Source organism: Teleopsis dalmanni, chromosome 2 (genome assembly GCF_002237135.1).
Source record: "Teleopsis dalmanni isolate 2A chromosome 2, ASM223713v2, whole genome shotgun sequence".
Classification (NCBI taxonomy): Eukaryota; Metazoa; Arthropoda; class Insecta; order Diptera; family Diopsidae; genus Teleopsis; species Teleopsis dalmanni.
Window position 1 is genome coordinate 44,940,285 of NC_051847.1, and position 19,573 is coordinate 44,959,857.

At 27.9% G+C, this 19,573-nt stretch overlaps 1 protein-coding gene across 2 annotated transcripts; it reads right to left on the minus strand.

Annotated features, from left to right (window-relative positions):
• Positions 1–2,243: 2,243 nt before the first annotated feature.
• On the minus strand, positions 2,244–19,147 carry LOC119678517 (macoilin-2-like). 2 transcript variants are annotated; one of them, XM_038090377.1, is made up of 10 exons: positions 18,886–19,147; positions 12,675–12,819; positions 12,479–12,605; positions 12,278–12,404; positions 7,356–7,945; positions 5,194–5,451; positions 4,977–5,129; positions 4,127–4,905; positions 3,111–3,303; positions 2,244–3,035 (listed from the first exon to the last, which is right to left on the minus strand). In XM_038090377.1, exons 1-10 carry the CDS (start codon positions 18,963–18,965, stop codon positions 2,551–2,553), a joined length of 2,937 nt encoding a protein of 978 aa, XP_037946305.1. In that variant the 5' UTR covers positions 18,966–19,147; the 3' UTR covers positions 2,244–2,550. The 2 variants fall into 2 exon arrangements, with proteins under 2 accessions (XP_037946305.1, XP_037946304.1); XM_038090376.1 differs by having other exon boundaries at positions 7,179–7,945.
• Positions 19,148–19,573: the final 426 nt, after the last annotated feature.

Consider the following 19,573-nt stretch of genomic DNA (forward strand, 5'->3'; position numbering starts at 1 on the left):
TTTGTTCTCTCATAAAATCATATTTAATGTAGAAATTATACAACTTGATACTTAACACTTTTAAGACTCTCTCTCTCTCTAGAAAAAGGAAGAGAATTTTTTGAAAGAGTGTCTAACTGTTGTATATTGTGACAAGGGAACCTGTTTTATTATGTTTTTGATGAAGGGCCGGACGCATGTTTCCCGATATGTGTTCAGTTAGTAATATCACGTTAAGATTTGCCTGCTCCCTTAAGAGCGCTCATCTTTAACATTGTGTTATTACTTTACATTAGAAAACAACTGAAAAGAATCTACTTTTATGATATTTAAGCATTTATATTAAAATATAAAATATTTTATATTAAAATATAAAAACTTTTATGTTAAAATATAAAAAACTTATATTAAAATATAAAAATTTTTATAATAATATATATAAAAAATTTTATATTAAAATATACAAAAAAAATATATAAATTTTTATAATAATATATATAAATTTGTTTAATAAATTATAAAAAATTTCTTATTAGAATATAAAAAATAAAAATAAAATATTTTAAAACATAAAATATTTTTATATTAAAAAATAAAAAATTTTCTATTAAAATATAAAAAATTTTTATATTACAAATTAAAATATATTAATGAAATAAAAATAATAGTTTTCTACTAAATATTAAAATACAAAAAATATTTTTATATTACAATATAAAAAATATTTTTATAAAGTTTACATATTCAAACCAATATTAAAATACACTGAGAAAAATTTTAAGTATAATTTAATTGCGATCGCTACATCTAAATATAGCCATATACTATGATGTTCACACCTAACTCAATATCAAATGGTAAAACCACACATTTTGCGATAATTTTATTCCAGACCTGTTTAAATGGTCTAGAATGAAGTACTTCGTATTTTACACAAGCAAAAACTTTTAATCGCACAAATCTTTAGAAAATAAATCGGTTTGTACACTTGTAAGCATAATGATTTGCTTTTAGTAAATGTAAGCGGTAAGTGGTTTTTTATTTTACTTTTTTAATAAAAAAATTTTACTGCAAATAATTAAAATTCTGAAATTATTAATTTTATTATAACATCATAAATTTCTATATACCTTACTACTTCTTATTGTTAAAGTATATATTTTATATAGGTCTATAGGTTTTATATGACTTAGGGACGGTCTTTTTAGCTCCGGTTAATTTACTAGTACGTTAACCATAATTTTTTTAAATCATTGGTTAGAAATCTCTTTTTAGTTAATCAATAAAATTAGCAAAAATTATAATCATTTTAAAATGTCTGATTGGTTAACAAAATTTTTTTTTGTAAAAATTCGGTTTGAATGTATTTTATATTAAATAAAATATCTTAAATAATATTAAGACATTAGATATAAGATTTTAATTAAGCCTACTATTTATTAGTTTAAGTAAACCAAATATTTTTACTTATTATATATACTACTATTTCATTGTAAGTACTATTTTTTATATTAATTACTCTTAAGAATTTTATTTAATATAAAAATATTTTCAGCCTGTTATAATTTTGAGTTATAGAAACCTAACCAGTTTTTTTTTTTTATTGATGAAGATAATTGTAAACAATACCCGGTTAACCAACGTTTTAAAATAACCAGAGTTAAAAATATCTGCCTGTAATGTCATAAGAACTGTATAGTACTTATACTTGTGATCATTGACTAGTTATACTATTTCTGGATGTTTCCAATTACATGCGTCGAGTTTGTCTTATTGACAAGAGTACTTGTCCATCGTGAATCATCTGCAGTATATGTTTTTTTTGCTTATGTAAAAATTAGATTCTTATTTTTCTTCAATATAGAGTTTTTGTAATAGAACAAAATTTTTGGAAGGAATGGGTGTTACAGTGATTTAACTACTGTGATTCTATTTACAAATCATTCCTTCGTGGTGGTTTTAGTGGGTTAAAGTCTCACACGGCGGCTTTCGATGCTTTCCACCACTACAAAAAAAAAAAAAAAAAAATTTGATAATGAATTTAAATCCTATAAGTAGCTTTTTCTTATTTTCTCCAACTGAAATTATTTAGAAATGAAATAAAAGATTTTTTTCTGTTTTGCTTTTAATAGCGGCCAAACACGGCATCGCCTCATTTACTTATCATTTTGTTTGTTTTTCAAATATTTTTCATCCAACTTCAAATCTTACTTCATTGCAAATATTTATTTGTTTCTTTTTTGTTTTTTAAAATTTGTGTCTCTCATTTCAATTATTTATTAATATAATTATCATTTCATGTAAATTACTTTTAAATATTGTTTCTTGTATAATTGTTGTAGTTATAATAACTGCTGATATTTTTTTTAAATAAGTTTATTGCAACTGGTGCATTTGCAGCATATCCTAAAACAATTAATTAAAAATTGTTGTTGTTAAATATGCCGACTCCAAATCTGCACAAAAAATTTCTTGTTACTGTTGATGGTTGTCAACTGTTGTATATTAAAAATAATAATCTCATATGTGTCGTCGTAGTAGATGATTGACAGCCGAAGCTGAGGCATTTAGTCAGGCATCATTTGGTCCACAAACGACCACAACGCCAGGTGTGCAATTAGGTCCACATTTCGGTGTATAAACAGTAGCATTAGGATCTAAGTTTGAGCTGCCATTGCCAGGTGGTGGACCCGGCACCAGTACAGCTGTTGCAACAGATACGGGCACAATACCAGCACATTGTTGCGGATGTTGATTGGTAACATAACTGGGCGGCGCTTGTTGCACATATTCACCGACTGAACTGGGTGCAAGACGTGCATTAAGTTGATGGCCTACTGGTCCGTTAACCTGTTGAACACTTAAGCTATTCAACATAGGCGATGACGGTCCAGGTCCCGTTTGCAATGGTGGTGTGTCGTTCATGCGTAGCATTTGACTGGCACCAGTTGAACTGCAAACAGGCAAACATAGAGAATCCGTTGGCATAACGGCAAGCAATTGAGCTATTTTTGCTTTTAGATCAAAAACTTCATCTTCCTTACTGCGATAAAGATCTAAAAGAAATTTAAAAAATAAAATTAAAATTTCATTCAAATATTAATTAATATTAAATAAATTTATATAATTACTTTCTGATAATTCAAGTTGTCGTTTAGCATCTCCTAGAGCTGAGAATAAGTCCAGCTTAACTCTCGTTTCTGCAGAAAGATTTTTCTCTAGTGTACAATTTTTATCTTGCATTGCTTGCAAGGCGTTCATTAACACCTCAGTGCCTGGTTGATTTGATTCACGATTTCGAATTTCAGCTTCAAACATACGAAGCTATAAAACAGAAAAAGTTTCAAATAATAGGGGTTTATATAAAAATTTTAAAAGCATAAAAATAAGTGATTAAAATAATAATATTTATAATTATAATTAATAACAATAATTATTCTTATTATTATATATAATTAATAACATGTTTCCACTTGTCTCATTTAGGCGGTTTTGCTCGTTAAGGCTACTGAGAATAATTACCATACAAAGAACCTTCATATAAATGAGGCAATTAGTACTAAGTCAACTAATTCGAAGCGAAAACTGACGAAGGTAACTCGTAAATATAAATTTCCCACAAGTGAAATTATCAATATTTTAAATCATGTTATGCCAATAGAAACGACCAAATTTTAATTTGATTAACTTAGATAGTTTTAGCTGCAGTGGAAACATGATATAAGTTATAAATATAATAATTAAGTATTTAATAATAAATATATACAATTGAACTGATAATAATATTTATTATAATTAGAAAAAATAAATTATTGTTATAATAATATTTTAAAGCATATTAAATAACAAATTTAACAATATAGTATATAGTAAAATCTTTAACAATAAAATTTAATAAATATTTGAAATTAATTTTTGCTAAATTAACTCTCAATAATAATCTAATTACGAATATTATAATATTTATATTTTATTCATTCATTTATGTTATATTTATTTATATTTTTATATATTTTTATATATATTTTTATTTATATTTATACTTATATTTATATTATATTATGATTATTATTATGAAATATACATCTGATGATATACACAATTATATGATATATAAAAAAGAAATTGAGATACAATTAAAACAAACCTCTTGCTCCCATTGTCGTCCTTGTTGTTCAGCCATTTGTTTTGACTCCTCCGCCGCTTTCACATCACGCCGCAGCTGTTTAATTTCTTCATCCATTTGCTGTTTACGCTGCTTACATTGGGCACTGCATTCTGGCCTAGCAGCTTTTTCCTCAGCCAACTTTCGTGCCTTTTTCTCATTGTTCAATTGAGCTTCGAGAGATTGCTTCTGTCGTCGTTCATCATTCAAACGACGTTCAGCAGTTTGTAATTGTAACGTATCAGCATGACGAGCACTAGTCAATTCATTGATACGTTTTTCCAGTTCATCGCAATCCTTTTGTTTGGCCTGCAAACAGGATTTTGTTGTGAGATTTGATTCAAGTTTCTGACGCAATTCGTTCTCGATTTGCTTTTGATGGCTAATTTCTGAACGACATTTTTTGATGTCTGCCTCGAGTTTGAGACATGATTCGCAAATTTTCGACACCACCTTAGAGGCTATATTCGAAATAGTTAATGATGCTGATGATGATGATGAAGTGGAACTAGATGATGAGACCGATGATGCATCTGAATTGTTATTATTGTTATTAGTGTTGCTATTGTTGTTATTATTATTACTGCTATTGTTGTTATTATTATTATTATTATGAGAGTTAACATCCTTGTTTTGCTGTTGTTGTGTATGTAAATGATTTGAAGTTGAATTACTATTATAACTATTATTATTATTATTATTATGATGTTGATGATGATTGTCCTTGGAAGCATTGTCTTTTTTAGAGCGATTTCGGCGTCCTAAAATTATAATTCGAAATTTAAAAAATTATAATACAAGTAAGAAAAAAAATAAATAAATAAATAAAAACCTTTAGTTTTTTCAACTGGTTCCACTACTATAACATCATCCATATCATATTGTGATATATTACCGTTGGCCACAACTGGCGTTGTATTGCCGAACGCATTTTGTGAATTAGCTTTCTTTAAGGAACTGCTATGCGAACCCAAACGATGTTCATCTGTAATATATTATATGTATATTATATTTACTGGATGGAAGATTAATAGAAAATGTAATATTACCACTTTTTTCTTTAGAATTATGTTGATGCGTTTGGTTAACTTGATAGTTGTTGCTTTCACTGTCTGTTTTGTCCTTATTGTTATTGTTGTTGTTATTGCTATTGCTATTATTAGAATTATCAGAATTATATTGCTGATAGTTACTGGATTTGTTGTGCTTTGATTCATTATCACCAATAGCGCTTCCTCTATTTTTATCTTTATCAACACTGCGACGGTGGCTTTTGGAGTTAGCTCCAATATAACCATTTGATGTCGCTATAAAAAAATAATTAATATTATTATAATTTTCTAAATATTACGAAATACAATTAATAGTAAACAAAAAGTAATTATAATTTATAATATATCAATCAAAAATTAATTATAGTTGATACGCAAAAAATAACTTGAAATTTAAGATTTGAACTATAAAATATGTAGGTAAGCATAAGAAATGGAATATAAAATTTGGATATATATTTTTTTCTATTTTTGTGAAAATAATTTAAATGCTACTATTAATCCTTTTATCAAACTTTACGAATTTAAGACTACTCAAGCAAACTTCAAAATCTGGTATAAAGTAAGAGGTAAGTGTGTGATGAATACTACTAAGCAGATCTGCAAACAAACATTAATACCGGTTCTAAAATTGTTAATGTTCCGTTACGTGCCATAATAAACAGAAGACACACTCTCCCCGAATTGATAACAGCTGTATTTGGCCGCTTCTAAGCATGGAAAAAAACAACAAGTCTCTTGTTAAGGTCTCCAATTTGTACGCAAACAAATCACAAGTCTTTCGCACTAACAGACTAGTTATAAACTCTCTAATCAACTAAGAGACTGAAGAAAAATTTTTTATCAAAACGGTAAGCAAAATCTAATCTGAATTTTCTTTTAAATTCTATTCATTGATAAAAAATTGTAAGTAAACAAAAATTTAAAAAAAATTAAAAAGTAATGTTTTAAAAATAAACAAAAATTGTGGAAAATAAATATAAAAAGAAACAAAATTTTTTTAAAATAAAGTCTAATTAAAAACAACATTTAGTTTTTTAACTTCTTAGTTACTAACGAGTTAATGTCAGTTTTTAATTTTTTAAAAAAGGGAAAGGGTAAGTTACACAAATACTCTTAAGGTTCCCATTAGGTCTATTGACCCATGCGCTGAGCAATAATAAATAATATGTGAAGTACTTTATCGCCCACTCTGCAACGGTGACAGGAATTATTATAAGGGAGTTCCAATCTTCTAGCATTGACCCTTAATCGGCGGTAACCCGTGAGCAGACCTACTACATGACTGATATATTTACAGGGCATCTCAATGAGAGTACTCGATTTTACCTTAACAGAACGTGGTCAACTCACATACATATGCTTATATTACTTTAAGTCTTCCCATCTTTCATTAAAAAGTTCAGCACAGTAAGAATTTAATAAAAATTTGCTTGATGTCAATGATAGCCTTGAGTTTTAAGGTGTTTTGAGTGTTTATCTTAATTACTCTGTCTGGTTAGCTCGTCTCTTTTGCAGTTGCCGAAAATATCCCTATGACCGCGTACCCATAGGTACCCATTTAAAACTCCGTCGACATCTCCTTTTTGTGATGTTTAGCAATCAAAAACCGTCCCGGATTTAAATTGGACTAAACTCAAGAACTTTAAAGCAACCTGACAGATAGTATATATATATAGACAAGGTATAACTTTCGTAATAGCGGCCATGAGATAGTATGCATATATTTCTACTATATATTAACCACTTCCAGACCAGCTATATTTTACTATATCCTAATAGCGAACAGCTCAACCCATAATAAATAGATTTACTCAATTCTTCTGAGAAAACTCCATTGCCTACATGACTATCTACTTTTGAGCCGTTAGTAAAAACGGTTTGACCCTCATTAGGGGAATATTAAACTAAATCATATGTTATATACATGAAGTTATAAGAATTATTCTAGAATATAATAATAATAAATAGCATAAACTCACAATTGCTTTGAGCATTTTTCGAATTATTATTACTACTCTGATGATGATGGTTGTGAGTTTGATGTGCAATATGATTCGAGTGTAAATTACTATTGTTATGGTGATGATTACTATTTTGATGGTTATGTTGTTGATTATGCTGATGCGTAAGCGATGCAGTAGAATTAGAAGCATTACCACCGCCACCTCCGCTAATTTGCACATAGCTCTTATCATCACTACTATTTGATGTTGAAGTACTATTATTCGCACTCCCTGATGTTGCTGTAGATGTTGTTGTGGTAGTTGTATTTAAAATACTACTTATGGTATTGTTGTTTATGCTGTTACTACTGCTGCCACTGCTGCTACTGTTATGATGCGTATGATTATCATTTGTTTGACTATGATGATTATGATGATTTTGTGCTTGTGCTGCCAATATACCATTCGCTGAGATAATGGCATTCGACGTTGTTGTTGTGGTTGTGACTGCTGCTGCTACTACTGTTGCAGTAGCTGCAATCGCAACATGTGTCGTCGCATTAGAGTGGGAAGAATTCTGTACACTTTGAGCTGTGTTGGCTGTTACTGTTACTATTGTTGCACTAGTCACTGCAGTTATTTGTTGTGTATCATCTGGTGTCTCTTCTTGTGGTAGTGCCTGCTGCAATAGTTGCATATAAAATTCATTTTCTTTCGCTACTTCACGCTGCTTTCGCTGTCGCATACGGTAGCCCACATAGCTTTTAAAGCCAAATCCTAACGTTACAACTGGGTAACCAATACTGTAATAAAAATGGAATGGAATATTGGTTAAAAAATGCTTATTATATTTAAAAAGTATATAAATCATAAATACATAAATAAAATTTTAAATTTCAAAAATATATACATATTCATATTCAAAAATTATGATACCTAAATGTGGGATATATATGAATACAACAAAAAAAATTTATAAGTTTAAGTGTGATTTAAATATCCTCTTTTTGCGACTTTAATCTCACATACAATGGATTATGATTTCTTTGTAAATTGATTAAAAGTATTTGCACCATAAATTGTTATGATAAAAAAATTTAAATTGAATCAAATACAACTACTTAATTATCTCAATATGTGAAAAATAACTTAAGACTTTTAAATATAAAGACTTATACAGAAGTAACATACTATATAAGATAAGAAGAGAAATAACCTAATGTTAGTGCAAAAAAATTATTTAAAAAGCAAATAAAAAAAATAAAGAAAAAATAAACAAAATAAAATAAAAAGCATTTCCTTCACTACATATGAGTTTTATTAATTCACTTGATGAAATCTTTTCTTCAAATGAATTTTTAATGGATAAAATACTAAAAACTCGGTGCCTTTAGACCGGACGTCACAGACCTGAACTTAAAATTAACAAAAGTTTCTAAATATTCAAAATTTAAGTGAAAGAATGCAATTTTGGTTGATTGTATAAAAATAACTTCAATTTTTTTATACTACAATATTTCACAACAGCCTAAGAATATTGCAAGATATTTGTAACATAGTCACGTAAAGGAGAAGACGAGAAGATAATGCTATAGTTTTGTCTTATTCAAGTGGCTAAGTTTCTCCGCCTAGACCCAGGTTGATTTCAATTGAAAGTCTGCAGTCTATTCTAACAACTATATAAACTCCCCTCCTCTTATCTCACTATCACTTATCCCCATCTTAACCCATGTATACGTATTTGTAATTCTCTTCATGTTATTTACTTTATAGATCTCCGTGGATTATAATAACAACATTATACAAGACAATGAGGTTCCAAGAACGCTCGGGTCTACGTCCTGGAGCTACTCGTCATCAACGCCGACCAAGAACCGTTCAACACCTCCCAATGGGACTCAACAAGCAGGTCCCGGCGGGTAACAACAACAACAACAAGACTATGACAACGCTCCATTGAAGTAGCAAGGTATCTTTACATAGGTCCAGGCTAAGTTTAATTATTAACACACTTCCCCCATTGTTTTACTACCTAACTATCATACACAATTTCCTCTTATTTGACTTGTTTACGTCTTGCCATAGTTTTAGATGTTTGCTTTCTAGAACCGAAACAAACAGCTATAACAACATCAAGAATATCATTTAATTATAATTGATGACAGCAGTCAACTTATCTATGTCATGAAACTGTTTATGCAAGTGCTGCAGATCTCATCCATCAAATACCTTAAAAATAAGTTTAAATTTATGGAATTATAAGGATAAAACAATCATGCACTGTCAGAAGACAATATAAACTATATATACTCTTTGACAAAACAGATTGTTTTAGCAATTTTGTTCAGAAGGTGAGTAAAACAGTTATTCAGTTTTTATAAAAATCAAACAAAACTCTATATATATCTATATCTAACTCTATCTATATATACTCTATATATATCACGAAGTATATTATTATTACTGGGAAATGTATGTAGTAATCGTACTAAGTAACCGATTTCTAGTATAACCATCTAAAGAAGCTTGAAATTTTGGTAAAGTCAAATCTAAATTATGAATATACTTAATCAAGTATAAATTAAAAAATTTTTTTTTTGTGTTTCAATTTAGCTGGCCGTGAAGAGAAAGTATCGTTTATCTGTATACAAACTGTTACATCTGTAACTGTCAGACTCAGTGATATATAGCCGCATAGATACATTATAATTATCATACTACTCACTTAAGTACGAACCTAAATTAAACGATAGAAATTAATTAAGTTGAAGTAAGCGAACTATGCTGAGTCAACTATTAGGAATATATGTATTCCAAAACATAGTGTAGAATTAGTATAAAATTATTAGAAATGACGAAACAAATTTATGAAAGATGCATTGTTAAATTTAATGTACAATTAGTGTAAAATTAGTGTAAAATTATTATACATATTTATTGAAAATGCATGCTTTAATTTTTATAATTTTTCCACTATTTTAATACTTTTTGGTTCTGCCTAAATTTATTTCTGCATTATTTATTTTTTAATTTACACTTCATTAATTTGATATACAGATCATGAATGTCTGCATAACATAATAGATATAGTCATGGATGGTGTAAATATACCATGAATATACAGTCAGCATACAATGTAAAAAGGATTAAAATTATTGAAAATAATGGTGAAATTGAATTTAATCTATTGCAGAATGAGGAAGCATGCCGAAGAAGGTGGAAGCACAGATTATAATTGAAACGGTGTATAAGGTAAGAAGATACCTTACAACCAATAACAAATACTATGATAGGAATAGATGTATTATTAATAAATAACTCTTGAATATACAACTAAAGCCTTTTTTAAGTTGGTTCAGAACATCTTAGGAAAAATAGTCATGGAAATTGCACATTAAGATCAGCCAATTATAAGGGGAAGTTAACAGGTACATGGGGAAGTTGTATTTTTTCATTGAAAAACTTTAAACTGAGGTCTGATGATAATTACTAAGTTATAAAGCATTTATTGACCGTTTCGAGATGACTACATATCAAAAAACATAATAGAAGCGTTTTAACAGCATTTCAAGCTGTTATAATGTTTAGTATATAGTTCTCCTAGCATTATGTAGGTAGTAAGAGTGATTAAGTTCTTTTTATATAGTAAATGGTAGATACTTATGGCATTCCAATACTATAATTTGCGGAACACGTTAGCTGCTTCGGAACAAAAAACTAATTTGTACTTTAATTATAATGAGGAAAGTCAACAATTTCAATATTCGCGATATCGGGAGGAAGAAACCCCTAAAATAGATAATAGCCTTCTACCAAGTGTTGGGCAGCGAACAGGTGAGTTACATTTTAGGACAGGACAGTAATCGTTAAAAGGAGCCTCTAACCGTATGGGGAGTTTGGGTCTAACATTTTATAAGTTAGTATGGTGATCGTTATTAAATTATAATATTGGCATAGAAATGATTATATTTAGCTATAAGTGGCTATTTAATTTGTAAAATACTTTATTATAAAAAAATTAATAAATAATAATTTTAGCTATATAAAAATATTTTCGTACAATATGTATTTTGTCTTATCATGATATTAAGGGTGTAAATAAAGAACAGAGTTTCAACGTTTTTTAAAAAAAACGTTAGTCGTTCCTATTAAACTATTTATGATTATGATTTGTAATATATTAAAATATATATACAATTTAAATATATATATAAATATATATAATATATAAATATATATAATATATAAATATATATAATATATATAAATATGTATAATATATAAATATATATAATATATAAAATCTCAATTCTAAGAACAGGAAGCTGATATATATCCAAATAATTCGTCCGTCACTTCTATATGAATGTGTAGCGTTTAGCAAAGCCTCAAACACTACTATTCGTCAGCTTAAAATTGCACAAAGTCAGGCTCTGAGAAGACTTTTCAAAGTACCATGGTACATTAGGACGAATGACATCCTTAGGGATCTCAAGATTGATCCCAGGATAGAGTCCTGAAATTATTTGCGAAAACTGACAGATTTACCAACACCGCGTTATCAAATCTCAGCCTGGTTACAGGCTCCTCGGGGAGGTATTTAGATCTCAGGTCAATTATTGCATAGTCTGATGAAGTGACAAACAATAATAAAATGGCTTAAGTGCACTGACGCTCAAATAGCTTCAACATAATATATAATAGATATATAAATAATATATAAATATATATAATACATAAATATATATATATTATATAAACTTGAATATAAATTTATATACAATAAAGTTTTATATATAATAATAATAATATACCCTTTAACTTGATAAATAATAATAAAACTAATACATAATATAATAAATATCGGTAATAAATTGTTAGGTAAAAAAATAATTAAAAATATGATGTATTAAATAGTAATTATGTCGTATACGATAATTAATTTTGTTTGAAAATATTTAATTAAACTATTAAATGAAGTAAGTATTTAAAAATTGCAAATTTAGAGAAAATGTGGAAAATGTTATTTTCTATTTAATTTATTAGGCAATACTAAATATGAAATAAAACCTAATTAGTTTACTAATGGTGTACTTATATTAATTTGGTAGCAAAAGTAATTTCTGAATACTTACCAATGTGCTGCAAAAGGTCGACACAAATCTAAATGTGGCATATGTCGACTGTCTTTCCACCTGATGCCAGCTTCTAGATACACAAAAAGCATCCAAAGTATTATCGTTGGTAAGCATATGCCTTTGTCTGTCAAAAAATTGAAAGTAAAATGGTAAATTAAATTTGAATTCGTTATGGTACTTAGTTATTTTATGACTTACCCGTATGCCAAACATATTGCACCCAGACATATGTGCTTGCCGCAAATAGTAGCCAATGTACTGGTATAAAGAAGAGACATACCAAGTCTGATGTAATTGCTATGCAAACGAACAATACGGAGAATGCCTGAAAAATAACATTTTTTTGGTATTACATAAAGTTATTATAGATAAGATTATATATAAGCATAATTACCAATCCTTTATATTTGAATGAATCATGCACGGAGCGTACCAGTAGCCAAAAAGGCCATAAGAACTCAAAACGGAACATAAACATAAAATCGGCTGTTATGACAATTGCCCAAAGTACAAGGAATTTCATGTACAAAACAGTTGTGCTATGAAGAGAAAAAATTAAATAATTTAATGCTAATTTAATATCCAATAATTAAATAAATTATTGCTTAAAACAAGTTATTTATTAGTATGATCGACACGTAAGAATAATTCAAAAGAAAAGATTTTGGTTTAATTTTCAAACCCTTCACTATCTATTCCGAATCAAAAGTATATTAGTTCTCTGAAGATACTTTTAAAGAAATAAGCAAGATTATTAATCCTTTTAAGATACCCTACACTATATTCCAAATCAAAAGCTTTGTGAAGGAAGTTGAAAACCAATAAAGCAATATGTAACTGAACTACAATACGATGGAATCGACTTAAGGACAGAAGTTTATTAACGTATTGAGCACATATAGTCAAGAGAAAAGATCACAGGAATTTGAAAACAATGATATCTTATCAATATAAACGAATATCATTTATAAATGTAAGATATAAAATATTATGTTTCCAGATAAAGTCTGAGGAGAACATCAATCTAACGCTAAGAAAAATTATCATTAAATGCGAACCAGTAAAAGGAACTTTTACATAGATTTCACAAGCAATAAGTAAGTATAAATAGACTGACAGATAGGATCTCAAAAGCTGATAAAGATATGGTAATGGGGATAAAATGCATGCAGAACTTCTTAAGCCCAATGATTAAGGATTAAAACATGTGGAAATAGTTCATGCAATGGATGATGGATATTATTATTATTATTATTATTAAAACACGTGAAAATGCTTTAAGCGATAGTTGATAGCTATTATAGTGCGAACAAATCTTCTTTTGTACAAATTTAATATTCTATCAAGAAGTCATAAACTATATATGTCTCCACATAATTCGTACATATGCTTTCACATCCGTGTGGATCACTTAATCGTTTGAAATAATCCAAAAATGTACTTCGGGAAAGCTGAACTAGCTAAGTGCAAGAGCATTTTGTATAAAATGTTTTAATCCAAAATCTGTTTAATATATTTATAATAGACTATCAAAGACGAGTACAAAAACTAATTGCTGCATAATAAGACTTTTAAGAAGATTGATCCTTTCAAGCTCAACAGACAATTTGCAGCTCTTTACAGAAAAACCACCTTCCCGGCACAATTTGCTGGAAAAATATTGTCATAGAAAAATATTGGTCATGAGACCAAGAGAGTTAGTAGAGCTTTTGTGATGAAAGTAAGTATTTTACGAAGCGACTAACAGAAACAGGTAAATAGACACATGTATATATATGTCATGGGTTATGCCAAACTTGTGTGGATGCGATCTTTACTGACAATTAGATAGCACTGGTGCTACTTCGCTCATAAACAGGGGTCGCTTTCATGTTGAATAAGGATACATATAGGTATAAATGGAAAAATTAAATGATAGAAATAACTAAAGAAGATGTTGTTGTACTAGTGATTATTATAGGGAATAAATGGCATCGTGAAAGTTCAATATTTGCATAATACAAATACGATATACATACTATATATATATATATATATATATATACATATATATAACCAGAACTGCATACTGGTTCTTCTGATTGCTAAGAAATTAGAACAATATTTCATTCTGTGCTGAGGAACGCTACAGAAAAATCTCACATGTACTATAAAAAATAATTTAATTGTTGTTGATTTTATTTATTATTTAAAAAATATAATTATTATTTAAAAATTTACACATAATCTCTAATATAATCCATATGATATATGTTCACTGTTTCTTTTTTTTTTGTTATACTGAATTGAAATATATTTTAAAAACTATGAAAATTCATCAATTTTTATTGACTAATCCGGAGATATTTATTTACCTACAAACACCTGCTCAGTTACCACACAGCAAAAAAAGTTAAAACCTAATAACAAAAGCAAATAATCCAGTAAATCCGCATGGGTCTGGCAATTAGAGTCACTTAATGCCCAAATTTTTGTTGAAATGGCCAAATTTATTAGTTTTTGATTAACTTCACTTAGTTTTGTTTGCAAATGCCGAGAAATGTTGCAAAATTTCGTATTTGCACAAAAATAATAACAAATAAATACGATTTCGGTTTGGGCAGGTTAAACTAATGTTGATCGATGAAAATTGAATGAAAATAAATTCATTCAGCAATAAAGCCCAGCAAAGGCTTTATTTTTTAATAAATTTTTTTATTTATTTTACTTAACAATTTGTTTTATTTTATTTTTAATTTTAAAATTTTTATTGCCTAAAATAATTCAGATGTACGTAAGTAAAACTAAATATATAGGTGGGCCATGGAGTTGAATAAAAGTCTTCTTATCACGTCATAAGGGACTTTAGCAAGGAAGGGTATGGATGAATGATGCCGACGTGGCATAGCAACCAGTTGGTTTCTATAAATGGATATGGTTAAAATACAATAACACCTACTATATATTTCAAAATGAAATATATTCAAGCATTTATTTTTACCAACGACATTGCCCGTGTTTAGTGGGCGAATCACTGGAGAATCAGTACTTACGCAAAATTGTATATAAAAAAAAGAAAAAAAAATGAAAAGATGTGAATTGTAAGAAAATAATTTAGCAAATAAAATCTTAAATAATGAAGCCAACAAAACGAAAGTAACTAGTATTTGGTAATCACTACATGTGAGTTAATGTGGAAAAAAATATATTACCGAGTATTGAAGGCAACAAACATATGTCATCAAATTAACCATCACTCTTTGCCAAAAAGAGAAATTTATAGGAACATTAAACTCTAAATCTTCTCCGACTTTCTTCTTTCTTCTTTTATTCGTGAGAAATAATCAAATCCAATCAAGTAGTGCAAAAATCAAATATAGACTAGTCAGACAAGAATCAACAGTGCCCTTAAATGGTAGTGATAGCCCTTCTTGAAAGAACAGCCACCCCTCACTTAGGTCCCTAGTGTGTGTGCATTGTAATTTCACACATTTTTATGGTGTGATAGCTGTCCCAAAGAGATCTATTCTTGATCCAAAAAGCGATGTGTGATTTTGATAGAACGGATAATGTTGTTAATTCCTATATTTGCAATATCTAATATAAATAATGAGTACTTATATAGATCTTAGTAAAAAAAAACGAAGTAACAGTTTTTAACAGGAGACTAGAAAAAGAATTTATGTTCAAATAGCTGTAACAAATAAAGTAACTAGTGTCCATTTCACTATATAAGAGTAGTATATTTGAATTATAAGAGTAGTATATTTGTAACTTAAGAGTACTCTTAAAACAAATACTATTGTCAAAGGTGCATTTTAACAATAGATTTGATCATAGATACCATGTGACAACACCCACACAGACTTAGAAATATTTAGAGTTCCTAACCACTTTTAGTTCATACTAGAATGTAAATGACTAAGTTTATCAATTTAAAAGATTATATATAATGAATAAGATGTATATTCATAACAAAGAATGGTCTTTGAATATAACACATAAGGTTCGCTCTATTAAGATCAACCACACTCAACATGTATTAAAAACACACATATAATGAATATTATGTGTTAAAGTGAGAAATACAAGAACTCCCTCTTGAATTAAACGACTAACATTTACAGATACGGTCAACTAACAACGAAGATGAAAGTAACAATGATAACACTGGTCCATGGTAGAGTACGATTTAAACTTTTAACTTTGCTTTTATTTATCTGCTTCAAAATAGTTATCAGAAACCTCACATAGCAGAATTTTCTTAAATTTGATTATTTTCAAGTAGTTATATAACACAATAGATATGGATTTATTGTTGGAGACATATATCGTATATTCATTTAAAACATTAAGTATCTACTATTATCTACTAATCTACTATTGATTAAAAAAAATACTGCTATTTTAGTGATATAATGAGTTTTATATTTAGACTATAGATTATAAATTAACATATAGGCCTTTTAGTACAATGCCTTGTTTAACTACAATCCATTTTAAACAAATTTTACCTATAGACTAATAGACTAATTTTGGTTCTGAAAGACAGATTTTGAAATTTCTAATAAAAATCATGTTACCCTTAGAAATGAGGTCTCAACCGTATCTTCCAAATTTATATATCGTTTACTGAGTAATATCTTTGATGTGTATGAGTTTTATTATTATTATTGGTATAACACTGGTCTATACGATCTATTGTCTTTGAAGAACGTTTCTTAAGCTAACCTATACAAATGGTATTGATACACGCTAGCAACATCTAACAATAAGGCTCTAAATCTCAGTTGAGTCAATAAAGGTCAATTACAAATACGAGACCCACAACAAACATCATTCAGGTTAATTAAAGGCAAATTACAACTACAGAGGAAGTACGGAAAAACTATTGGAACTGCATAGAGAGAACTCTTTTAGAAAACTCAACGATAATATTGCTTGACAGCCATTCAGGTGGAGTTCAAAAGATTCTAGACACATTACTACGCCACTCATGACTTGATAAACAGTTAAATGCTAACTTTAAAATGCATATAATTCATGGAATGATATCTCTGTCTATCATTACAGCACAAAGTTCGATTTAAACTGATAAGAGAAACTCTATAGTGTAAATAGGAGAACAAAAAAACAAGCATAAAAAACAAATTCTTAATATTGGACAAATTTCTGCAGAATTGCAAGACAGATGCAGATAAAATTGATGGATGTTTCTTTCTGCATTTGACATATGGTATATGTCACATATAAAAGCATACACATACTATATACAATAGTATTCTTAAGTTTAAATTTCACAAGAACCACAAGATAGATACAGATACAATGGATAGATGTTTCATTCTGTATTTGACATATACTTTACAGTTATATATGTACATGTAGGGGAACATAGAGATATTGGCCCCATACAGGCTCTATGTAAAAGAAAAGAAAAACCATACTTACAAATCCCGTTGGAAGTATTGGACAAATTTCTGCAGAATTGCAAATCACAAGACAGATAGATATAAAATCAACGGATATTTCATTCTACATTTGACATATATATCACATACATACAAAAATTGTTGAAATCATTCTTAAGTATAAGTGTAGTATAGACTAAATGATAGATGTTGCATTCTGCATTTGACATATATTTCACAGATAGAGGTACTGGACAAATTTCTTGAAAATCGCAAAACAGATGCAAATAAAATAAATAGACGGTTTACTAACACTTTCATATATGTTTCATATAGAAAAGCATACATACAAGTTCAATTGAAAGTATTGAATGAATTTTTTTTTTTGAAAATCGCAAAGCAGATACAGATAAATTGGTTAGATATATTACTCTGCATTGTATATATATTTTACATAGAAGAAAATACAACTAAACACAGTTAAGGGTATTGGACAAATTTCTTGAGAAATACAAGACAGATGCAGATAAATAGTTGGATGTTTTACTCTATATTTCGTATAAAAATATATATGAAAAAACAGATAAAGAAATTGGATAAGTTAAAATAATAGTTGGATATTTTACAGACCCAACAGGTTTCGGCATTCTATAATATTTACTCTGAAACTTGATAGTTTATACGGGTGTATGCAATTAGGAAACCAATGTATCAGTTTCATTTTAATTAACAATTTTATGTTTTTAATAATGTTACTAAATGAATTCATTATAATATAAATTTTCAGGTTTAGTTATACTTAGATAGATGCATTAACTATTAGAAGGTGCAAACATGTTTACAAAACCGAATGTTTTAAGAAGTGTGAAAATTAATTCATTTTAATGAGCTTGTTTAGCAGTCTGGAATAGAAGCAATAATTCTAAAAACAATTATGAAAACGAGATTGATATTAATTGCAACTTTTATTAATGGTAGCTTTATAAGAGACCAGATCTATTATCTAAACTAACGAAATTACAAAAAAAAAAAATAAAAAAAACTTGAAATAAATGTACACTATAAAGTTTCCATTTAGTTAATTATTAAAAAGAAAAATTAATTAAATTAATTTATCTTAAGTTGGAATTTCCTTATAAAATATTGTAGTTTAGTACAAAAATAGATTTAAATATCTATAATATATATATATAATATATAGTATATGGAACTTACCTGCCATACATGCCCTCAGTGATTTTGTTACGTTTTATCGGTCGTCGAAGTTTGCCACAATCGGCATTGCGTCGCTTCATTTTGTTTTGTTTATTAACTATTTATCTATAAATTTTTGCCACGATGACGTTAATTAACATAAATCTCTATAGTATTTCAGATACAATTCTCTTTCAGCTTTTAGTTAGTTTCTTTTAATTTATTCAATATACAATTATGCTTATATAAGACGCCTTGGAATACATCTAAATACATAACATTTTTGTAATTGTTTTATTATATTCTTATTTTAATATCTAAACATTTATATATATAAATATATATATATATTTATATATACTATATATCGTTTATAGATATCTGCTGGCGTTACTAATGACGTCGATTATTTTATTTATTTTAAACATTTTCAATAGTGTTACTCTCAGATATTTTTTTTCTTCAAAATATTTACTTCTTACACAAATCTTTAACTATTTAATATTTTTATTTTATTTTAATTTTAATTTCAATTTTAATTTTAATTTTAATTTTAATTTTTTTCTTAATTATAGGAGGGAAAAATTGGAGACTAAGACTTTGTTGTTTGTATTTCTTTTACTGATTAAAGTTAATCTATCTATTTAGTTAAAAAATAAATTAAATTTTTAGTTAATTATTTATTGTTACATATTTGATAATTATTTTT